Source organism: Micrasema longulum, unplaced genomic scaffold (genome assembly GCF_059751315.1).
Source record: "Micrasema longulum isolate JH-2025_06_02 unplaced genomic scaffold, ASM5975131v1 h1tg000222l, whole genome shotgun sequence".
Taxonomy (NCBI): Eukaryota; Metazoa; Arthropoda; class Insecta; order Trichoptera; family Brachycentridae; genus Micrasema; species Micrasema longulum.
This window is the reverse complement of record NW_028277427.1, coordinates 909,769-935,468: the sequence shown is the minus strand read 5'-3', so window position 1 is coordinate 935,468 and position 25,700 is coordinate 909,769. Positions and strand designations below refer to the sequence as shown.

The window sequence follows — 25,700 nt, the reverse complement described above, 5'->3', positions numbered from 1 at the left end:
CTATCGAGGTTATAAGCTGCTCGCGATATTTGCGCAATATACGATGAAGAAGCTTAGAACTATTTACTAATTTGTTGTATAATAATGAAGGAGAATACAAAATTGACTCATTTTTTGGTGTTAACAGAAACAAGTTGTGTTTTTTTTTTAAATGAAGAGAACATGAGGACGCAACAAAAAAATTAAAACAACTTAGTCAATGATGTATTTTCCTTCATTATTATACAACAAATAAGTTAATAATTCATAGCATCTTCACCGTATACTGCGCAAATATCGCGACCGGCTTTGTCAGCTTTATTCTCTCGATTGAACGCGAACAAAAAGGGGTATTAAAAATATTCACTTTCGTTTACTTGACATTTCATTTTGAAGGTTACAATCAAATAAAATATTGTATATATTATAGCGCAGAAAATTTTGATTTTAATGACATAACCTTTCCAATTTTTTTTAAATTTTCGTGCTCATTTTTATTTGGAAAAAAAAACGAAAAAAACATATGTTACATCCCATACAAATCAAATAAGATAATCGGTTTAATTCTATGGAAAAGATAAAAATAGCAAATAATTCTAGGCCAATGTCAGATTTCTTTTTTTTCTTGCCAACATTTAGTAAAGGGTCGATGTTAATAAAAAAAAAAAATGTATTTTACTATTTTGTACATATATACATATGCGGTAGTGTTTGTTGATTGATGCTTGTTTCAAAAATCTAAAAGAGCCAATTAAAACATCATTCAATGTCTTAAAAATTATTCTCCTTTGATATTGTGATCTACGATTTTGGCCTTTTAGACCCAAACCACAGAATTATCTAATTGATCTTTCATTTCACAAATATGAAAAAAATTCATTCCGAGAAGGATATTTGATCCGTACCTAATGGTCCATAAGACACCATCGTCGTAATCATTTCTACATATTTTCGGAAAATTGCTTTCATTTCAAGGAAAGGAGAAACTAGCTAATACTACATGTTACACAGATTGACTTAATTACATATGTTATTTTTCCATCTTAATTGTCACGCAGTTTCCGACTGCGAGTATACTTAATGTGAGTGTATTTTTATGAGAACGTTTCACAAGTTTCTGGCCGGCAGATTAACTCCCTCGTAATTTCTCCTTTACGCTACGACTAAATAATGAGCCTACACATCTCACGATGTTTGCTAATTGGTCACGTGACATTTCGCAGACGAAGCTTAGAATCTCCCTCTCCAATACATGAACAGATGTATATGAAAACTTTTTCTCTCTGTTTTTTTCATTTGTCTGTTTCTTTCATACAACATTTTATAATATAAATAGCAACGCGAGTTGAAGAGAAATAAGTCATTTTAATTCCTGATGATGAGGTAGTAACCTCGAAACCGGTCGAAGTATAATTTTAAATTGAAGTGGCTTGTACAAATTTATAAACATATAAGTGATAATTCTTTTTATAATTCTTTTATCGTTAATGTTTTTTTCACTTTTTTAATTAATTTTCTTTGATCCACCTGGCCCACGATAGTAAATCATTGTGGGCCAGGCCAGTCAACGGCTAAATTTGTCTGTCGGCATTCGTTAAATTAAAATTTCCGTTAACTGAGAATAGGCCGTTAATTTAGGGGCGCTAAAAAGTGCCTCAAAATTCCTCTCACAATACCGAGAGTACTATTAAATTGATTAAGGTTAGTTCGCGGTAGTTGTCGCGACTTGAAATCGGCAGTGTAAATTTGCATTAATTATCATTAGGGTGATTTGAGGTTTGTGTGGTTAGTTGTTAAAGCATTTAGCTGTGTCGAAAATTTAACGTCCTGGAGGATAGTGTCACAAACTTAGGAATAAATTGCTAAAAACACTTAATGTGGTGCGCATTTAGTTTATTGCTAGAGTGAAATGATCTGACATTTAATTATCAAAAACAAAATTTAATGACAAAAATATAATATCTTTAAATACGGAAAAGACAAAAATCATTCCATTTTTTATTAACAAAACAAATTTAGATTTAGCATTAAAAACAATTATTCACCAAAGTAATTGTAACAAAACAAACTGCGATCTTGCATGTTCAGTACTTGATACAACAGATAAAATTAAATATCTTGGTGAATACCAAGACCAAAACTTAAAATGGAAAGACCATATTAGTGAACTAGGTAAACGAATTAGAAAATATAAATACATATTTATTAGATTAAGGAATGTTTAAAAAATCAATCATTTCAAAATAGCTTTTTACTCAATTGTACAATCTTTGTTACAATATGGTATTGTAGGATGGGGTGGTGCATATGCCAATATATTAAACCCTCATAAAATAGTATAAATATTAATATTATTAAAGTAATTTTAAAGAAACCCTCAACATTCAATACGGAAAGTCTAAATAAAATATTTGAGGTTCATACAGTAGATACTCTTTGTAAAATAAATTCCATTCTATAAATTTATAAAGAAAAAAAAAATAGAAATGAGATGAATAAGTCACTCAGATACCAAAATAATATTAAAATTCCTAAATTCCATACAAATCATGGTCAAAATAGCTTTGCAATCATAGGTGTAAAAAATTATAATAATCTTCCCAATGAACTAAAAACTATTAAAAATAAAACATTAATACATCAATACATCAATAAATAAATTTAAAGTTAATCTGAAGAAATTTTTTGAACACGTGTAAAAACAACATTAAATTTAAATTGGTATGAATGTATTATTGTTTTCTATTTTTTATTTATATATCATATGCTTTTATTTTTCTTTTTCATGTACTCGTATTTAAAATTATATAAACTCCTATAAATAAACAACTAAAATAGTGTAAGTCACTCCCCAAGCACAAAAGTTAGTCTCTTTTTTTGAGAGTTACAGTGATAACATTTACTAGATGTGTAAAAGTAGATATGTTTAGAATTTTACAAAAACAAAAAACCTAATTTTTTTCATAAAACAAAATTGTAGGAATAACTTTCTTTTTTTGACATTTTTTGCATTTTACACGTACCAAGATAATCTTAAAATATTCTTTACTGCAATATTTCATTGTTCTGATTCAATTCACGAAAAAAATATGTACCTGTATGATTTTTCATGGGCAGAATTAAAGTACACCGTATTTGAAGTGATCACTTAAACTAGCCAGATCATCATTATCATTTTCAAATCAGCACCCAGTGGTGCATAGAGCACTGCACTGGTATACCAAATGCAGCGTATCTTGATCATTACGCTTCAGGCTCCAGCACGATCGGCGAATGCGTCAACCGCTGCACCACGATGCGGACATATCTCTTCTCGATTTTCTTTTTCAGGATATTTATCCAAGGGTAGCCATTGAGTCAAAATCACTCGTCCAGGATTCTGGTTCTACTTTATATGCATAAATGTATTCTTTATCTTCTAAAAAAAGTTTTATTTCTTTGTCGACATATGTAAATAAATTAACGTTTTTCTTAAGGAATTATGAAATAAATCATTTAATCCACCGTGATTGAAATTCTTAAGACTCCTGAGATGTTCGTTATTGTCAAAGTTTGGATTTTGAGTAAACGTAGGGAATGTTATAAAATCAGGACATCACTTCAGTCTTTCATTACAAAAGGAACGAGGGGACAAATTTATATGTGGCTCGAAGTTTATTCTTCCGAAATTAAAACTCGCTAAACAAGACAACGAAATAGTTTGCCAAGTTTGCGAGATAAGTCCAACATTTTTCGCAGTTCGCGGTAAAGCTTGCGAAGGTTTAAACTTTGTACAAGAAAAAGTCCGGAGTTTTTGTAGCCGCCCTTGTAATGATACAAAAAAGGGAATCCCTAAAACTTCCCCCATTTCGATTTGACCCAAACCGATGGGGAAGGCAATAAAAAATACAAATTAAAGTGTATGGAAGCCGGGATGAACAAAAAACAAAAGAATTGATTTGAATCCCTAGAAAAAATACACTGCACCCGAATTCCGCAGGTACAGTACTAGACTTTCAGTTTTTTTTTTTTTTCAGAAGCGCTAAGTTACAAAGTATATTTTTTAATAGGCAAAGCGACCATTATAAACACAGCAATGAATTAAGATTAAAATTACGTTTTATGTATCACAAGAGTAAAAAAATATTAACCTAATTACAAATAACACCCAAAATTAATCCTTTCCTTACTGTGTCAAGAATATCCGCGCGTTATAGTGCTGTGTAGTCATTAAACACGCCAAAAAATAAAAATAAATATTCATCTGTAATTTATTAAATTATTTACGGTTGGTATTAAGTCATTGGTATTAAGTCAAAAGAAGTAATAGTTTTAATATTGCTAAAAACATGAAAAAAACCATCAGCTCATGCACGCAACGCGAACGAAAGGACCACCTCTGACGAAATTCGGAAAGCTACCTAATTGGCGTCTGGCAGAAGTACTGACAATTTTGCTGTTCGCGCGTGTGACACATGAAATTGTCTCTCTCGCTCCCAAATATATCTGCAGTATCAAGAGTAAGATGTTAAGAGTGCATAAAACAATTGTATATTCTGTTCTCTTTTATGTCATACGCCGTGACATGCGACACATAGGTAAACTTTTCTATTGTATTAGTGATTTATCAGCGTTTTTTGGTAAAGTGCTTTTTCTGTTCCTAATAAATGAATAAACTTGCAAAGTATTTGGAAGTGTAATGATTAGATGCATCAGCAGAGCCTTAACCCAAGCTGTGGCTTTTTCACACCTACGGGCTCCCGCCGTCCTGGGAGACTGTCGATGACGATCATTCGGCTTTATTCGGTGGAACTAAGGGACGTGGGAGGAGGCAAGAGTACTGGCTTGCGATGGGGTCTCCTGATGTAGTTTGGTGATGTCCACATGCTCCACTTAGGTGTGGATGTGGAAAAAAAGAAGAAGGAGAATCTTTGTAAATAAACTAGTTATTTTAGGTATGTAATTGAAAAAATGATTAGTTATCTTGGCGAAAATTATCTTCTAATCACAGTTTGTAAATGAGAAAATAGTAACTAAATAAAAAAGAAGAAAACTGGTTTTCTCACCACAGAGAAATTTAAAAAAAAACGCATAAAATTAGAGTTCCCGCCAAGAATATCTATGCATTAAATTTCATAGAAAAAATGCTTAACGACTCTCATACTTCCTAATAAAAATTCAGAGATAAAACAATAGCTTCATGTCTTTGCAAAAGTTGAATGTTTAAAATGTCCTTTTTCATCTATGGCGGAGAATCCGACCGCTCGCTTTCCAGAGATAAATGCATTTGTGGCGGGAAACCGAATACCAGTTCCATTAATAAATGCATTCAAATGCAATCGGTCAGAGAGCGCCACCGTTTTATAATGTTCCGCTTTCTTCATTCAAATTTAAATTAGTATTTCTTTTATCTCAATAAGAACGCGAACAATGGTATATTTTGTGAGAGAGAACAGTGATTTTCGTATAGAGATGTCGTTACTGAAACAAAGGTGTTAATACAACAAGCGCGTATTATTTTTAAACGGCTAGAAAATTATTTAAACTGTAACGAGCGTTTCTATATTCAGGATGCATCATAGGAAACTGATACATCAATGTTAGTCCACTCATTCCAATATCTGTCTGTTGAATCCAATGGATTTCAATATAAGGATTTTAAAGAAATAATACTTGATAAATATATATAAAATATCCATAATACGGATTTTGAACAAAACGGTTTAACTAAGTAATCATTTTGCTTTGTTAAAGAACAATGTTTGATAACGTTTAGTTAAAATACTATACAAGCGGTTGAGCAATCATGAAGTTAATGCATAATGAAGTTAAATACTCTTAAATTAACTTATGTATAAAATTACGTTTACCCAAAAATACATAAATTATTAATGAGTTGTAAATAAATTTGCTCAACGGCTAGTTAATGCCAAGACTTCAAAACCATAAATATATAAATCGTAAATATTAAAGTTTTAAAAAGCGTCAGGAAAATTGTAATAGTAAGAAATCCGAGATTTTCAAACAGTGAAACATCTTTAAAAAAACGAGAATTACTTAGACGAACGTACCATGGAAAATCGTTTAGTAGAACACACAGCCATATTTATTTTTTCAGGAGCCTTATAGATGGTAATGACGCCATAAAAAAGGTTTATTAATAAATAAAGTTACTTTTAAGGGTATCGTTGGCGCCAAAGGAACGTTTTTAGCTAATATTACCAGTTACGGGGTTCTTGAAGGGATGAACTTTAGGAATTATAAAGCCTTCAAAAGCCTCATATTACCTTTTAGAGCCTTTTCTGAAGGGAATCCAGATGATCTAACATTTAAGGTTTTTTATTTTAAGTTTGTTCAAATGTCATATAAAAAAGTTTATTGAAACATTTAAAACCCGAGATCACAATCGTATGAACGCTGGCACAGAGATTTATGTCAATTGTTTTTAATGAACCGGGTTGTGGTCCCGCGAAGTACTATGGACTTACAGGTCAAAGGTACGGCGTTCAAATCCCACTCTACCGCAACTCTACTCCTATTTTTCAAGCACCAGAGCTGTTTATGAATTTTAAGAGATGGTCTGAAAATTGAAATCTTTTAGTAAATAAAAATAACTCTAATATTAATTTTATACATTTTGTTTTATGTATTTGTGTAATATATATCAAACCATAATTCACAAATTGTTAGGAACAAAAAAAACCTGATTGGAGGATAATAATGGAGAGTTACGGAAAACACCTCACAATTAAAAGACGTGGGAACATTGATATTTTATCAATTTTGGAAATCCCAAATAAGCAATTATTAAAAAAAAAATCCCCATAAAAGCAATTAAAATAAATTCATTTAAGAGGTAATTAGATTAGGTACAACATTTTATGGATAAATATGACAAACCGTCTGGGTCTCAGTAATGGCAAATGACGTTTTAAATGACGAGTTAAAATTGATTCGGTTTATTGCTTTAACGGAGATTTAAAAAAAAAAACTAATTTGGGATTTCCAACTTTTATTGAATATTTAATGTACCTATTCTTTTAGTATTTTCTGAAACTCTTCATTATGAAACACTCTAATTAGTTTTTTTTTTGTTCTGTTGTTTGAATACCGACACTATTTTGAGTTCATCCAAATTTTTGCAGACAGGGACTGGATTCAACTCCCTGGGGAACTATTAATATTAACATATTACATACGAGATGATGTGCATTTTAGAGAAGACAGTTAAACCAGCCAATAACAGGTCATTAGCTTCTTAGACGCCTAGACTTCCAGATTACATTTTCTAAAATGTTCTTTATCTCTGTTGTAATATGCTAAAAATACCGTATTAATTTGTCAATCAAACAAAAATAAATGATCTTTTCTTCTTAAAGTTTGTCATTTCATAAGTTATTAGTAATTAAAATGCTTAGAGTTATTTAACTATCGAAACTTCTGATGGTTAATTTTAATTTTAGTTTGACAGTTTATATTTAAGTCTGATAGTTTATTTTATTGATAGTAAATTCAAAATTGTCCCAACGTTCTTAAAAACCACTGGCGGACATTACACGTGACACGTGGACGATAAAGACGAAGTTTTACAAAGCCGAATACAGCCGAAGGTCTCTATCTAAATGCCGTCGTACGATATATATTGCCGGGTACTGTATGTATATTTACTTTTGTTTCATAATCGTAATTGTACATTTTCTTATTTAAAAAAATGGATGCATATAAATACTACTAGCTAATGGATATTTGCACGGTTTGGTTGCGAAACCCTTACCGGCGCCTAAAAGCCAACCAGAAACCATGGGATGAATAAACTTAGGCTGTTACCATTTGCATAAAACATTTCTTAATGGTCAGGCGTAATGCGTTGCGTGGTTTCCTCGGTAATCGTTGGCTTGAGATACGAATATGGAATATGAAGCAAGATTTCATGGCGCAATTCATTGTCAGGGTTCCGTGTAATCTTCCAGGGAACACCTGCGACACATCGATACACCTTGCCATAATGTCCATTATGCGGGGCGCTTTGTTTTACCCTTTCGGCAGCTGACACAGAGCTAAGGTGATTACAACCGGAAGATACAGAAGCCATACCTTCACTATGATGGTAGGTTAAATTCTCCCTAGCGATTACGAAGATAAACTATCGACCCCGTCTCTTAGAGTTTTGAGTTATAAACGAAAGGTAGTGACGGTGCATGCATCAGATCATTTGGCGTTTGAAATGATATAATGCGCATGCGCCGTTTGGTGCAATAGCAACACTTCGGAAAACATAAAACCCCTTTTAACGTCAGTAATGCAATTTAATATATCGTTTCTAAAAATCTTAAGGCTTTGTTTTGTAATACGGTTAGTTTGTTTAAATTTTCTTGGTTTGATAAAAATAATATGCCGCTACAGTAGTTAATGTAAGGTTCAATAAATTTGTTTTTAATAATTTTGCGTGAATCCGTTTGCATGAATTTTGCAAGAAGTACCAGTAAGGGTCGGTATAAAAGCAATAAAAACCTAAATAAGATATTGTTAGAAATTGAATATCACAACCAGAACTATCTTTTTAAAAAAGAAAAAAGAATTTCAACTTAAATATTTCAATAACTATTTTTTTAAAGTATTACCGAAAGCATAACTTTACGAAGGAATAAGAAAAAATGTTACAAAAATTTGATGTGATTTAAAATACTTGTATTTCTTTTTCAAAAACGAAAAATTAAGATTTTGCTTCCGTTAGCTTCATTTTAAATCTATTATCTTTAACAATGTTTGAGTATTTCCAAATGCCTGCAGACTGGCTGGATTTTTTCTCTAGGAAGTTGTTCATATTTAAATTTATTTCAACAGAGAGGGAAAACGTTTTTGAGAAGGGAATATGGAAGTCTAGGCGGTGATTTGGTTCAGCCGGATGAATCTCACCCACGCGATAAAGGTTTCAGCTCTTTTACTTCACAAAAGTCAACATATGGAAGAGTTGAGGAAATGTGGATGTTCAAACATGGGCAGAATGGTGAATGTTACAGTGTGTAAAGTGGCCACTTAAACCAGCCAATGACAAGTCATAAGCCCTGTAAATGCCTAGACTTCTATATTCCCTTCTCAAAAATGTTTTCCCTCTCTGTTGAAATAAATTTAAATATGAACAACTCCCTAGAGAAAAAATCATTTGTAAAAAAATAGTTTTTAAATGAGAATCGAGGCCCCTAAGTTTAGTTTAAATTTGAAATGGCGTAATCTGCCGGTCGAAAAGTAATTATATTTTAGTTATATAAACATTTGAAGTTTCTTTTTTATAGGAATACCTTAAAAAAGTATTGTCTTTATCTAATTTACTTTTTTTTACTTTTTATTATTGCGCGATTTTTAAAAAAAACATTAGTTTTGTAATGGCAAAATCGTATGATTTCCTTATTTGTCGTGCGTTTTACCGGACTCCAGCCTTATCAACAAAACATGTCATTCTTCCCAAAATGTGTTATGATACAATGTGTATTTTACTTATAATACGAGGATAGAAGATAACTCCCGAATCATATCGACTTAAAAATACCGAATTGACTAACATACATACTTTGTTGAAGAAAATAGCTGTACGAGTATGTATGGGTAGATACATAACAACTTTACACTTTACTCTACGAGTCTGCGTTTACATTTTTTACCCAATAAAATTACCAACATCTACATACTTTTGACAATCTGTGATCTGGCGTATGAAAAATACTTTTTTTGTTTTCGACTAGATGACTGCCTTCAGATAAATGTCTCGAATGAGAAAATCGAGAGGAGATACGTCCGCCTCGTGAAGTAGTTGACGCGTTTGTTTACTATTATTGAAGTCCCGGACTCTATTGACTTTAAAGGTTTTTGGAAATGTAGTATTTTATTATTCTTGGACTGGCAATCACCTTACCTTCAAGTAATAGATGATAAAAGAACCAGATTTTGGTTTACCAACGCGGTGCCCTATGCACCACTGGATGCAAAAATGAAAGATGATCAATTAAGTCGAGAGACGTATGGGTAAATTTTATTTCTAAGTAAAAATTGTTTACTCTGTGGAGGGCATCACCAACAAGCCGTGAAGTTGACAGGGCCGAACACCGCTTTGGCCCGCAACGCGTAATCCGATGCAACGTCAGCTCGGGCAAGTTATTAAACGTCATGCATCGGAAAAATATGCACATTTCATCTTGGCATTTCGTGTCGCCCGTCCACCAGCTCCTCGCCAGTGTTCGCTGTTGTAAATTCCTTCTGTACAAAATTGTAAGGATGTAACTTGTGTGTATCTACTCAATAAATAACTTTATTCGTAGTCCATCTTTCTCATTTAACCTCAAATAAATTCACGAGCACCCATCCATACAACACCACTGAATAATAAAAATTTCCTATCGTCATTCTATATTTTATAATACTTGTATGTACATATTTTACTTATCTGTATGTATATAAATAATGTATTTCAAACCATATATGTAAAAGAAACTAAGTGGGGTTTATTTTTTTTTAAATTCTCTTTTAAATTATATACTCGTACCTACGTGAAAAATATATTCCCAAAATAAAAGATTTTTTCAAACGGAAAGTTTATTGATTAGAATATTTATGTCAATTTCGATATTCGTACAAAATAAGAAAATCGACGATAAATTCTTTAAAAATAATTTACTGAATAATCAAACTTATTTTAAACGGTATTTATATTGTATAGACCAAAATACGAAATAAAATAAAAAAACAGATATAAAGGGAAAAGTTTTGGTGATGAGGAGACAGCTACCTACTTAATTTCCTAATCGCCTTTGTATAACGAAGTGATAATATTTTTTTCTGAAAAATATGCTAAAAGGTCACTTATAACAAGAAAGCGCGAGAAATCGAGGCCTTCGTGAAAAACGCTGGAGGAACAAAAAGTTCGTGGAGGATGTTTTTCTTGTAACAAGGCGCTAAGAGCCAAGCCCTTGTTGTGGAATAATTTATACAATCAATTACGAGGGGGGAGGGGTGGCTGGGCTGATCCCCGAAGGGAGGGAGGGGGTTGGAAGGGAGCCAAAGATGTTTTCAGAAGTCATTTTTAATTATGACTTCGTTCAAGAAAGTGCTGGCATACATAAAAAAGAAGTTTAACGACAAAAATATATAATGCAGATGTACAAACATTTATTATGCTCTTCCTATAAACGTAATGTGATGTTTTATATCGGAAATTAATAACCATTTAGTGCAGTAAAAAAATATAACCAGTAAAAACAATTATGTGGCAATAATTTGAACATTAACTTAAGGAAAAAAGGCGAAATTAAACATGACATTTATTTCAATTTTTTAAAATGTATTTTTAAAATTACCTTTTTTATTATTTGTCGGCCTTGTGGTGTAATTGTCAGCGCGTTTGACCTCCATGCTAGAGCTCTCGGGTTCGATTCCCGGCATGGTTGATATGAAATATTTATTTTAAAGGGTGTTTTACACTAGAATGTTTCATAGTCCCTGGACTGGTACCTGAAGCGTAAGACTGATTACTGATTATCTTTACTTCATGTTATAAAAAAAGATCAAGATACGCTGCAATTGATGTACTAATGCAGTGCCCCATTAGGTGCGAAAAGGGAATGATGATGATGATGACTATTTTTTTTTCAATTTTTTTATAAATCATATCCTACAAGTATTTCACAAAGCATAAGACATATGAATTGCATTCTCTGGAGTTAATTTCATAATAAAAGTATAATTATTTATGATTAGAACATATCTATTTCTTATGTTCTAAAATCCTATACTAATATTTGCAATAACGTTAGATAATATTCTGAGATCCTACTGATGAAATTGTTTAGACGTTTACCATACGAACGTGGGTTCCGGGTTCGATTCCGGATTAAATCTTGAGTAAGATCATTATAATCAAAACATGTTTTTTTTCGAGTTATCTTAGTCTCTAATAACAACGATTTTCAACGGTCTTATTTTGGCGCAAAAAATATGAACATCCAATCAAATCTACATAAAAAAAATAAAGGCGGTGATAACAATGTTTCATGACCAAATATCTGCAAGTAAGTATTAAATCTTATTATTAAACAGAACGTTTTCAGAATTCACATTTTAAATTTGGCGGCCACCGTGGTGTAGTGGTCAGAACGCTTGACTCACAAACGGAAGGTTCTGGGTTCGATTCCCGGTGAGAACACAAAATTAAATGTGATTTTCTCAAGCCTGGGTATTGTCCGATGTAATTCACCACTGTAATTGGGCCTTCTGGCCTGTTGTGGTGCAAAAAATAATAATAATAAAAAAATTATATGAAAAAAAAACATGAACCGGTTGAATAATTCAAAAAATATTTATGCGAAAATATTCTCAGAATAGCCAATAATGGCAATGCAAAAACCCTGTAAATACTTAAAGCTCCACATTTCCTTATCAAAAGGGGGTTTTCCATCTCTTTGATAATATTAACACAGTGAACAATTTGACTTTTTTGCACCACAAAAGGTAGGGTTTGTTTTCCATTATCAATGCAACTTAAATGTTTGAATGAAAAAATATATGTTTTTTTTCATAGGTTGTATTGTCGTTAAGATTTTTTCGCTTTAAAAAATAATAAAAATAAAAATAATACCTTTTACTCGTAGTACTATTGCGATATTACACAAATAATAAAAAAGGAATGTCAGGTCGGTGATATTTTTTTTTTGTTTTACCAGGGCACAGGAAAAATTGAGGAAATTTAGATTAAAATTTGGTATGCCGTATATAAAGAATGCTTCAGTTTGAATCGAATAATCTTAATTAAAATCTTCACCCGAAACAATTTATTACACTGACCTAAATTGCATTTGTAAAGATTGCGGGTCTTATGGATTTACGTGATTATGTTTTTACAAGGGAGTTTTTATTTTATTTAATGACGGTAATTTAAGTTTTAGAAGAATGGCAATGTAAAAGTGTGACGGTAGGTGAATATGATAAATGGTACTCTTAAATGTAACAATGTCTTAGCGAAATGTAAAATATAACTTTACCGTTTATATTTTTAATATTTTGTCGACAATGTGTTCAATACGTCCAAATATTTGTAGACAGGCTGGATATCCTTCCTTGGGAATTATTAAGATCTAAATTTGTTGCAACAGAGAAGGAAAACATTTTTGAATAGGGAATATAAAACTTATATTTAAAACATATTAAACTAACTGGTATATGAAGTATGAAACTTGAAAAATTATTTTCAGGCGTTTCCTAGTGAAGGTAGAAATAGTTCATCCGTAGGAATTTCACCCACATAATAAAGGTTTCAGCTTGTCGACTTCACAAAAATCAACAGATGAAAAAGTGTGGATGTTTAAACATAGGTAGAATGGTAAATGTTACAAAGTGTGTAAAGTTGGCCACTTGAACCAACCAATGACAGGTCATAAGTTCTGCAAATGCCTAGACTTTCATAGTTCTTCTTCAAAAATGTTTTTTTTCCCCTGTGTAGCAAAGAAACTATATCTAAATAACTCCCTCGGGAGGAAATCCAGCCTATCTACAAACATTTGGACATACTCTAAGCATTGTTGATTAAAACTGACTGGTTTAAGAAGTACAAAAAAAAAAATATTTTCAGGCGTTGCCTAGTAGGTGAAATGGTTTAGCCAGATGAATCTCACCCATATAATAAAGGTTTCAGCTTGTTTACTTCACAAAAGTCAACAGATTAAAGAGTTGAAGAAATGTAGATGTTGAAATATGGGCAAAATGGTGAATGTTACACAGTGTGTAAAAGGGCCACTTAAACCAGCCAATAACAGATAATAACGCCTGTAAATGCCTAGACTTCCATATTCCCTTCTCAAAAATGTTTTCCCTCTCTGTTTCAATAAATAAGTAAATTCTGAGTTTAAAAAAAAATTGAAAAGAAAAACGTATAAAAAAGAATATCTGTCCATTTTCTTAGTTTTGAGAGTTTCAAGTTCAAATATTGAAAATATAATATGTATGTTTCATTATGTAAGGCTGAGATAAGCATTATCGACAAAATCAAGAAAGGAACTGCGTTGGTTTAGACATGTAGAGCGAATGGACAGCGAAAGAACAGCAAAAGATATTTACAATGCAAAAATGGTGATGAATGCAGAAACAGAGGAAGACTGAGAAAGAAATGGCATGACAGAATCCGACAAATACTTGAAGATGGACATGTTAAAAGTAGGAATAATCGGCGCGAGTTCATGAGGAAATGTATGAATGTAGAGGAAGCGAGATCTGTGTGCAAAGATAGAGCGATATGGCGTTTAATCCTCTCTGCCTACCCTTATGGGGAATAGGCGTGATGGTTTGTTTGTTCAAAAAAAATAAACAAAAGTAATTTGTCATTCAAAATCTCCACTTTTCAGTGTCATTAACTCGAAATTAATACAATTTGACTAATTCACACTTTTAGATATTTTTTGTATATAAGCAGTTAAACAGGTAAGTACATTTAACAGTTGTAAGTAAAACTACATTTAGCACCACCCAGCGGTGGAACCTAAGGTGATCAGTCTCACGCAGTCCCGGGAAAATAAAGTATCGCAGAGAAGAATCATTCTTAAAACAAATATTTCACGTCTACTCTGCTAAGAATCGAATCCGGGACCTTGGGCATGGTTGACTGTACACCAACCACTACAAAGAGCAGCGAGGCGAACTTACCTCCACATGGTTTTGTTTTTCAAGATTCCCCTGAGAGTAACCATCGAGTTGTAAATAATTGGTAATTATTAATTTATTAATTTCACACACACATCGACCTTTTAATAATAATACAAAAAGGCACACCCCGAGTCATAAAAAATTATGACACTTAATGCCCAACATGTGTATTTTTTTTAAGAAGGGGAAAATAAATATTTGCATTTTTATGATGTCCTTACTATTAATGTGAATCAAGTTGGGGTACAGTGGGGTTCGAACCTCTAATCTCTGATCTGTGAGTCCGCACTACTATCCACGGAACTACAACTCGATTCATAATAACCGATATAGTCGTTCTCTGACCGTTAGCTAGGGCTGACGTGAGCTTGACGTTTAGAATCGTAACCAAAATGTCCGCTTGTGTCGGAAAACGTGTAAAAACCGTTTGGATATACAATCTTACAATAACGGTGTAACTTTTCATTGAAAATGATTTGTTTGAAAGTGATTAAAGAAGCTAAAAATAATTCATATTTAAATATAAAAAATATATATATTTTTAATTCAATTTAATTCAATTAATTTTAAAAATGTCAAACTGTGTTAAACTGCGCCTAGCGACACAAATTAAAGCTATTTTTTTTAACAGGGGTGCACGTTAGGGATACACTTTTAAAAATATAAAACATGTAAGTTAATAATGTTAGTTTAGCTTTCTCAAACATCCAGTAAAATGAAATAAATGTGTATAAATTAAATAAATTTAAGGAAAGAATCTGATTGCGATCCATAAAAAACGAATATTGTTTCAAAACATTTGAATCCGAACTTTTTTATTAACCGGAAATGGGTATACTCCCAGTTTTTGTAGAATAACGTACGTTTTCGTGTTACTACTTTTTTGAATATTTTACTCTATATGGCGCGTCTATTTGTATTGATAGGTCGATGCACAAACAGAAGTACTTTATCCGCCCAATCGCGGCAGAGACATTTCAAATTCAACGTTTTAAAATTATACTATTCTATAACTATATATATTTGATAAATTCTCATCTAGAAATAAAATCTAAGACAATCTCTATTCCAATTCATACAAATCTCTCGGGGCGAGATTTCCTTTAGTTTCTCGGTTTTTTACTTTTGTAAAACGTTTTTTAGTAAGGCGACCTTGGGTGTATGAGAAAACCGACCTTCGTGGTCATATGGCGGTTGAAATAATAAAAACTGATGAGTATAGAAAAAGAGAGCCTAAATTCCTTTTTAAGTTGATAAATCCATTTTGTATTTTATATAATATTGAAACCACTTTGTCAAAACACAATTTCCGATATTTATTACCTAATTTTAGGTATGCATATTTTATTTCGTGTTATCGAAAAATTCACACACATAAAGGGTAAACAACTTAAACTGAATCTTCAAATTTTTTCGAATTTAAAATTATTAATGCCTTTTTTTTCTTTTGAGTGAGTTCAATAAAATAGAAAATTCAAAAGCAACAAAATGTGGCGTCTGTCTTATAAACGACTTGCAAAAATAAAGTCGAAATGGGACGATTGCTGACGAACGAACTCGTTTTTGTCAGTTCGAAAAAGAAGTTTTCAAAAAATATGAAGTAGACGTTTTTGTTTGTTCTTTTCTGTGATTTTATGTAAAAATATTATACCTATCACATAAAAGGAAGATATGTTTTAACAAATACATGAACTCAGAGTCCCACAAATAAGATTTTTATTATTGTTTTGCTTAGCTGAAAAAAACCTTATTTGTTCATGATTGTTTATTCTTGCCATATAGCCACTTCATAAGTTCGTAGAGTGTCATATAGTTAGCGCGACTATTGACATATGAATATGATTTTTGTGAAGCCCAATTCTGACGTTTATTTTACAAAATACAGTGGTTTTAGTGACGCTACTTTTATAATTTTCAAAACAATGAAAAAATTGGTTCACAAATTATTGCTTCGCTTCAACAAACATCGTTCAAGCGAAGCAATAATTTGACAAGGTAGTGGTGTTATTTGAACTCTGCTCCATCGAGATAAATGGTAGAGAGGTGGTTTGTTGTTTTTAAATGCACCCGTTCCGACACCGACGATGCTAATCAAACAAATCTTATCATCATTAGTTTGACAATATACAGTATTACCAATCGAAAGTTCTATTACGACAAAAAAACACACGTAACTAAAATATTATTTAAAGTTCTGGATAACTAATAAAAAATTAAATTTAACTTTAACTATTCAATTTTACAAATCTGTAAAGAGAATTTAAAAAATCTATACATTAAGTTATTCACGTAGACGCCAATATCATATTGACCTGCCAAAATTTAATACTAATCATCAGGGAAAAAATTCTTTAACAATTTGCATGATGAAATAAAAATTATCAATGTCTTTACGAAATTCAAACTAGAGGTTAAAATATTTGTTTATCAATCTCATTATTTAAATGTTGCTTTTTAACATTTAAATGAAATTTAAGTTTTTTATTTTAATTGAGGAAATATGTTTTTTTTTTCTTTCAATGTTTTTTTTTTCAGTTCTTTAAGTTCTTTTGTTAAGTAACTTGACAACCTTATTTTATAATTTTCTTCACCATGTTATAGTATGTATGTGGGTGAATAAGTATATGCGTGTGAGTGAGTGTGCGTGTGCGAGTATGTGTGTATAATTATACATGCGTGCGCACGCATGCATATTTGCATGCATATGTATATGCACTTATTTATAAAAAAAATATTTATAAACCGTTATTTATTTTTTTGAAATATATGTGTATTTTGTACTTAAATTATTAATATTGTAATCCCACAGCAAGCACAAGAGGTTGTTTTTTTTTTGGTGTGGTATTTCGTTTTGTTTTTTGTTTCTGTACTTTTGCTTCATTATTTATTTCTTTTCGTTAACATGTTGTAACTTTATATTGTATTAAATAAAGAAAAGAAAATCTTTGAAGGAATAGTAATATATTTAAAAAAATTACAAGCACTTTTGAAATAACAGAGAATCTTCAACGTATCGTAAATTTTATAAGTGATAATTAAACGCGCGGTTTTTCGTTTGAAAAACATCTTATTTTGAATCATTTCGGCGTGGTTAATTTTATTTAAATACGTATATTTTTAAAGATTTTTCACACGAGTGAATTCGTCGTCAATCATTTGGTAGATTCTTAGTTTTAATAATATAGATACCTGGTACATATTTCAAATTAATGATTACGCTATAGCGCATGCGATGACTTTATAGTTTCAACTGGTATGTATGTACATTACATTAATCTAGACACTTGGTATATTATGTATTATCATTCAATCATACTCGAGATGTTATTAAGCATAATTACGGAGAATATTCATGATGTAGTATGTAGATGATTTAATCTGTTTATTCAGGGAAAACTAAAGGTATAAAAAATAATACATTGATACTTTAATATTATAATATATCTGACCAGGTAAAAAATGGGAGAAAATGTGATCGCACGTATAAAATATTTTCACATATTATAATGGATGACAAAACGGTTAAATTTTTATCTCGTCAAAGGAATGGAAAAATTATTAGTAAGACACACCACGAGGAAGTCCAGTTGTTTAAAAAATAAATATATGTTAATAGACTATCAAACTAAGCCAAAATAATTTTAAAAAATGTATTGTATTATCATCACTAGGATTTTTTGAGTTTTGTAACTATGAAATTGTTCGGCCTGTGACGTCATGAGTTCAAGTCGGTGAGTTTTTCTGACATTTAAAAGGAGAAACCCGTTTTTTTTAACGACGTTAAACGTTTACAAACATATTGACCCGGAAACCGGAAATCTATCACAACGCAAAACAATGCTATCATTGATTGATTATTGTTCACCTGGACCTGTGAAGTTTTAAAGTAGTTTTCATATATTTCACTATAATACTCTAGTATACCCACAAACAGGCCATGTCTTTGTGGGATTTTTAGTTTACTGTTTTTATTGTTAATATGTATTGAATTACTATGTAATTATCCTTTATTTTTTTAATACTCTGTTTCACCTCTTATATATATTGTAAAAAAAACAAAAAAAAACAATTAAAATACCGCGCCCCCGTCTGATGGCCAAACGGTACATTTCAAAAAAGCTCGAACATAGATAATCGCCTGTAAAATGTTTTATGGAATTTAAATCAGAACTTTTCTATAGCTACATCAAGTTGCTCATAGGCAAAGAAGCCTTATAAAAATAATCTCAAACACCATATTATAGATATTATTATAATTTATTTAAGAGTACAGCATCTATGCCGTAAGATTTTTCTAGTGCGGTGGGTGTTTTCGGCAAAATGAAAAATGCCGTTTTTGTGATCAACACTATTCTCAGAAGGTGATTTTTTGTTTGAAAGTGGCTTGGTTGCTTCTAGCAGAACATTGAATTGACCCTACTGCACCTGATTACACCAATATTTAATTTTTTTAAATAGTGGACTGGCTGCTTTCTGTATGACTACTTTCAATTTTCAATCCAAAACGCCTTCTTGTAGAATTAATGTTGGAATTTTCTTTACCGAAAATCTATTTATGGTAGGTACGAGGAATAACACGTAAAAAAATAGAAACCCCCTTTAGGGCATAAAATAAGAAAAAATCTTGGATAGAAATTTTGAATTTGAAATAAAAAAAAGGATTTTTTTTAACAGTCCCAAAAATAGATCAATTTTATCAGGAAAAGCGTTTTTCAAAGATTCCAGTACTATTTTTTTATTCTCAATTATCTTGCAGTAAAAACGCTCAGTATCCCTCCTAACAGTTAGGATAGTATTCGCTTTGAATTTTTAAAATTATTAATAAATATGATTACGAAATATTCTACTGTAAAAACACGCTTTTTAATAAATATTTAATGTCAACCATGACGAGAATCAAACCCGAGAGCTCAAACAGGATACGCAAAGGGCTGAACGTTAAACGACGAGGTGGATGACATTATTACCTAATACAAATTCTTCAAACATCAAATTGAAATGTATCTTTATTTTTTATGCTGATGTTCGTTTTTTTATATCAGTTTGCACTACTGAAATAAGCCCGAAAGAAAGAAGACACATGTGAAAAGTTATGTTTTGATGTTAATTTATTTAACTGTTAAGTTAGTGATCAAAGCAGCTTATTAGTAGCCGTACTACGGAAAGGAAGGACGCTATGCTGCGCTGGTTCATTACTAACAATTAGCGTCGCTGCAGTTGAACGGAGCAAGAATAATACACCTAGTTTAATTCATCTTGCAAGTAAACGAAAGAAAATCTAATTCCGAGCAAATTTGTTTATTCATTCCACGCAGATGGCGAGAAGGTAAGACCGGAAAATTTTTAATTCAATTTTGCGTTACAAATTTGCGCACCTAGTTTGCAATGAGAAATATTATCCATGAAAACAAGATTTTTTATGATGATGGCGTGCAACTAGTAACAAAGTAACTTGGTTAAATTTACACCTATTTCCATTGAAAGCATTAAAATTTAACGCGTTGTTGCTAACAATATTTGTTTATCATGAATCCGGCTGTCGTCCCGTTGTAGTGACGCCGATTCACAGGTTATAGGATAGAACCACCCCGTCCGCGTCCGACCAAAACAAAATTCTCATTATTATCATTTTTCATTATTCCATGTCCGCTACCTAGTTGGAGCATATGGTGTCCATTGAGATCTTTCAAGCATCTCTGTCGGATGCCAGCTCCTGTGCATCCTCCTAATTCAGGTTTGCGTCCCGTAGTTCTGACACGAACTGCCGACGAACAGTCAGCAGTGGACGTCCAGGACAACGATAACCTTATGCCTTGTAAAGTGAGCAAGCGTGGTTAAGGCTCTTAGGAGGCAACCGCAGCACATGGCCAAGCCAACCCTAGCGCCTCCACTTGAGGCGACATTATTATCAACTTGATGAAAGATAGTAAAACAGATGTAAAAAATATAGTAACCAATTATTTTTTTTACAGTGGCCACATTTTACGACTAGATATTCTTAAATGTTAATAGAGCAGCATCTAGCCAGTCTAGCCAATCGTTTTCAAAACTGACTTCTAAATTTACTAATTTTGCTCTCACATTTTTAATAGACTTCTAAAAAACAAAGCGCCAACCTCAGAACGATTAACAATTGCTAGGCGGAACAACATTTTGGACACCTTTAATGCGTAGATATGTGTACCGTGACGTACGCTTCCCCTTGTTTCATTTCGACGTACCTACCTAAAACTTAAAGGTGAGGGTTCGGTAATGTATCTTTGTAATCGCTAGAGAGAATTTATCATCCTTTATACCGTCATAGTGAAGGTATGACGTTCTTAACTTCCCATCATAATCGAGGCCTACAGCTGTGTATATCGTTATATAAAGGCAAGATAGCTCTTTTGCTTGTGCTAGACAGGGAACGGAATATTGTAATAAAATAACATTGTTCATTTTTGAATAAATATTTTACCATAATCATGTTGGAATACGTGCCAGAAACATTTTGCATGATGGACAAACGTGTTAATAACTAGACCGCATAGCGAACGATTTTTTTTCGTTTCATTTACGGTATTTCTTCATTATTTCATTTACGGTATTTTGACTTATTTTTTCAATTCTTTAAAATTTTTGTAATTCAATTGCTATGAACAGTGTCAACAAAATTACTGGTCGAGTTATATTTTGTCATTGTTACTATATATAATAATATGATCATGGTGTTATGGGCGTCATGAATAAGTTTTTAGTTATCAGAGTATATTTCGAAAAAATTATCATAACATTTTGTTTAGTATTTATTTAAAAAAGTTAAATATTTGATAGTTAGTTATGAGGTATTTATTTATCTAAACAATAAAATAAATTTCTTAAATTAGCTTAAAGTGTGTGTTTTAATTGCTGACTTCAAACTATGATGTGGTTTATCTTGGGACTAAATTAAAGAATTAGTTTTAACGAAAGTCCAATAATCTTTGATATTTACCCAAAGCTATAACAAATAATATGTATCCGTCAATAATACTAAAAAAAAACTAAAAGTTTTTCTGAGAACGGTATCCATTTTGAGAATGTTGCGTTATTCAGAAAGCACCTTTGTAAAAATAAATAAAGGTAATTTGTGAAGTTTTTGGCAAATATAAACAATTTTCTATATTTTTTGAATATTTTATACGTATTTTTATTGAATACTGATTTATATAATGGCGATTATATTCTGTTGGCAGAAATCAACAGAAATGAATTGATATTATTGTTAAAATGATAGGGTTATTTACTGACCGAAAGATCCCCTCCATAGAAGGGGTGGATGACGAAGGTTTCATTTCCCACGTGGATAACACCTGAAACCCCGTTACACGTGTGGAAGGCTGCTGTAGCTCCAGGATAGTCCTTTACCGTACCGTGGTAGTAGCAGTGTTCAATCTCCTGAAATTTGAAAATGAAATCGAGTTAATATCGCGTTAAATTAAGAATAAAGTTTTATTTATTTACTTATAACATGTAAGTAAGCTTATATTAATTTAATTATAATGCTACATTTAAAAAATAAAATTAAATAATGCTGTTTCTATTTTATCATGTTTTATATATTAAAAGTACTTAATAGAACAGAAAAAAGTGATTATATTTAAATGTTTATTATTTTTTTTTAATAAAAATTTAACGTTAAAGTGGGATAATATGTATTTACAGAACATCTTTAAAGATATCATATTTGTAATAACAATAACGCAAAAATGTTTTAAACAATGTTACTTCCCAAAAAACATAATTTTGTCAGCAATTCTGGCAAAGATAGCGTCTAATGCGGAGCTAACAGATTTTTGCAATATTGTTATCATGTTGGCCACATATTGATATCAATCCGCAACAATTTGTTAAGCACCTTAAATCAGTGTTACATCGCAAAAGTATTTAGTCCAGTTGCGTGGTTTTAGATGAACACTCTGGGTTATAAAAAAATGCATGTTTTAACTCATTAAACTATTTTTTCAAAGAAAGAATATCTTATTATAATTTTATTATAAGAATATCACTTTTGAATCACAATTCTGATACAAACTTGTTTATCTATATAAGAACAATCTATTAATTGACATAATTCTTAATTAATTACCTATGAATCTTATATTTTAACACATATATTTTTGACATTTAACATTTAATTTTTTTCATTTTTTTCCTTATAAATTTTTAGTCCTTACAGTAGAAAATTTGAGAAACCTTTTTTTTTCAACTTTTTTAGATGTAAGCAATTCAAGCAATACAAAAAAAATGTGCGTTAATTTGTAAGAGATACTAATATCATGTCCACTGTTTCAATTTAATATTCTCGTACAACATGAAGTAAAGAAAAGATGAAAATAATTTAAACTTATAAAAAAATAATGTCAACGATATTTTGAGTTCGCCCAAATTTATGTGGCCAAGGACTCTATATCACTTCCTAAGAAGTTATCAATATTAACATATTAAACAGAGATAGAGAAAATGTCAGAAAAGGGAAAATGGAAGTCTAGGAATTGACAGGGCATATGATATTTTTCCGGCTGGTTTGAGTGGCCAGTTTGTAACAATTAGTATTCTACCTATGTTTAAACAAACATATTTTAAAAATTCTTCTAACTGTTGATTTTTGTGGAGTTCAGCAGCTAAACCCATTATCAATACGGATGGGATTCATCTGACTGAATTATTTCATCTGTATACAAGGTACCCTGTAATCACTTGAAGCATGTTTTTAATTTGACTTTTTTTTTTTTTTATATACTTTCAGTGACGTTTTTTCCCCCTTAAAATATTACTGTACTCAAAATAATAAAAACGGTTAATTAATTACTTTAGCATTTGATATAATATGAAAACTTTACAAGTCAATTAGAATTCGTCAACTTTTAGTCCCATGGAGTTGGGACTTATGTCTCAAATAATGTGTTAAAAACTACTTTTAAGTAAATAAAAAAATTACGCCTTATTTGTGAACTCTCAAACAATGTAATTGAACTTTTTTTCCTGAATAAAATTTACAAAAAATGAAAACGCCAGTAAAAAAAAATATATACTCTACTCTTTGGGACAGTTGGTTTAATAAAAAACATTTTAAGTTTGTCTGAATTGTTAAACAGTGTTATATGTGGCCACGTAAACCAGCTGACAAGTGATAAGTTTAGTAAATGCCTAGGCTTCCGTATTCCCCTTTTTGGAATGTCTTGAAATTCTATAGTTAATTTTTTTTAACAATTATGTATTAAAAAGAGTTTTTCCAAGAATGAAAATTATTATTAATATTTAAAGCATTAACTTTGTGGTCAAACATTTTACTAAATGTTCTAAAATATTTGTATATTACCACTTACCCACTTTTCTATGTCTACCGGTTTCCAGTAACCACTGTAATGGTCACCCTATAAAACCTTTTAAGCTTATCCCCTCCCTCCATCCCCTCTACTTTTTTTATTAATTCTCAAACAAGAGAATATTTTCATAATTTAATCAGTGCATGTTGGTCCTAATCAGAGCATGTGCTTATTAAAATGCATGTCGTGTTGGTTTTATATTTTTGTGCAACATCTATGGTAAAGGTGTATAGTGGGTTTTGCATGTTGGTTTAATTAGGGTTCTGACGAAGAGACGGGTACGTCTCGAAACCGGTAGACATAGAAAAGTCGGTAAGTGGTTATATACAAATATTTAATAACATTTAGTTAAATGAAAATTAACTAAAACATTTCATCTACAATAATATTCTGAACATCGCATTCTTGCTCAATAAGCCAAATTAACAATCGCTCCTCTTCGCTCTTCACCAGTGCCAAAGTATCAAAGTGGGTCGCTGATGTAACCCTTCCGCTTGTTCGCTGACTATAGGCGAGGGGAGTTTGCTGGGAGGGATGCAAGTTATTTTGGGGTTCATTTAATCGAAAACCACGATTGATGGGTAAAATTTGAAGAAGCGAGTGAGTTAGACACTAATAGTATAATAAAATTATTGCGAGCAATATTTTGCGCCAAAGCTTTCGATTGAATTATTTTAATGCAAAATTCGGTTAAAAATACTCGTATACTGAATATTTATAAAAAAACATATTTGTTATATTTGAAATTGAAACAAATTTTCTTTTGGAAAATTCATAAATCCCTTACAATCTTTTCCAATAAAAGTTCATTTAATCAAGAAAAAAAAAACGTCATTTTGTATGAATTTAGCGAAAGTGCAGAATATAAATAGATAAAACGAATGATTAGTGCAGTGAAGTATGCATTTGCAATGCAGTTTCCTTTTATGTAAGTTTATTTAGAGCTGTTTGCTCCAATTTAGTTCCCGAGTCCAAAGGAGTAGATTGCCAAAGGACAGCTGTTCGTTCTTCGGGTATTTTTTTCAATTTTCAAAGACACCGAAGAGATCAAAGAGTCTTTTGCCATTGACGTAAAATAGAACATGAAGCAGTGCGAAATAAATTGACAGTTTCGGCTTGTCTTATGAGAATATTTATCTCTAACAAATGTAAGGTGCTACGTTTGATAATATTATTTAAAACAGTGAATTGAAATTAACGAAAAATAAATTAGTTTATAAGAGGGATTTATAAACATAACACGTATCTTATATATTATTACTTTTTAACAATGTTAAACAATTTGCACAAATTGGCTACAGCCGTTAACAAATAAAGAGCCAAACTGATAAAAAATAATCTTTTTTTATGTTATTTATAAACCCCACTTCTTTGGGGAATGTAAAAAGGTGGTCATGTCCATACATTTTTTTTTATATTTGTTTACTACAATGATAATTTTGTATGTTTTTCACATCACAACAGGCATAATAAGGGCTGAATTGTAACAACTCTTATGGTTGAAAAAAAATATGCCTACATATTATTTACCAAGAAAATAATCTTGGAGACGCTTTAACGGAGTTGTAAACAACTTATTATTACAAAAAGTGGAAAAAACACTAGCCGAGGCTACACAGGGACCCGAAGGACCACAAACCACTTATTGTGGTTTCGTTGGGAATCGAACTCAGAACCCTCGACGTGAGGCGAGCGTCTTGGTCGTTAGTTAAA

The 25,700-nt window shown here is 31.4% G+C and overlaps 1 protein-coding gene across 1 annotated transcript in view; it reads right to left on the bottom strand.

Annotated features, from left to right (window-relative positions):
• Positions 1-25,700, bottom strand: part of mmd (disintegrin and metalloproteinase domain-containing protein mind-meld) — a 673,422-nt gene that overhangs the window by 77,716 nt on the left and 570,006 nt on the right. The window contains exon 8 of the mRNA XM_088243654.1: positions 21,910-22,056. Within this exon, the coding sequence (XP_088099780.1) occupies positions 21,910-22,056 (147 nt within the window). The remainder of the gene's footprint in view (positions 1-21,909; positions 22,057-25,700) is intronic.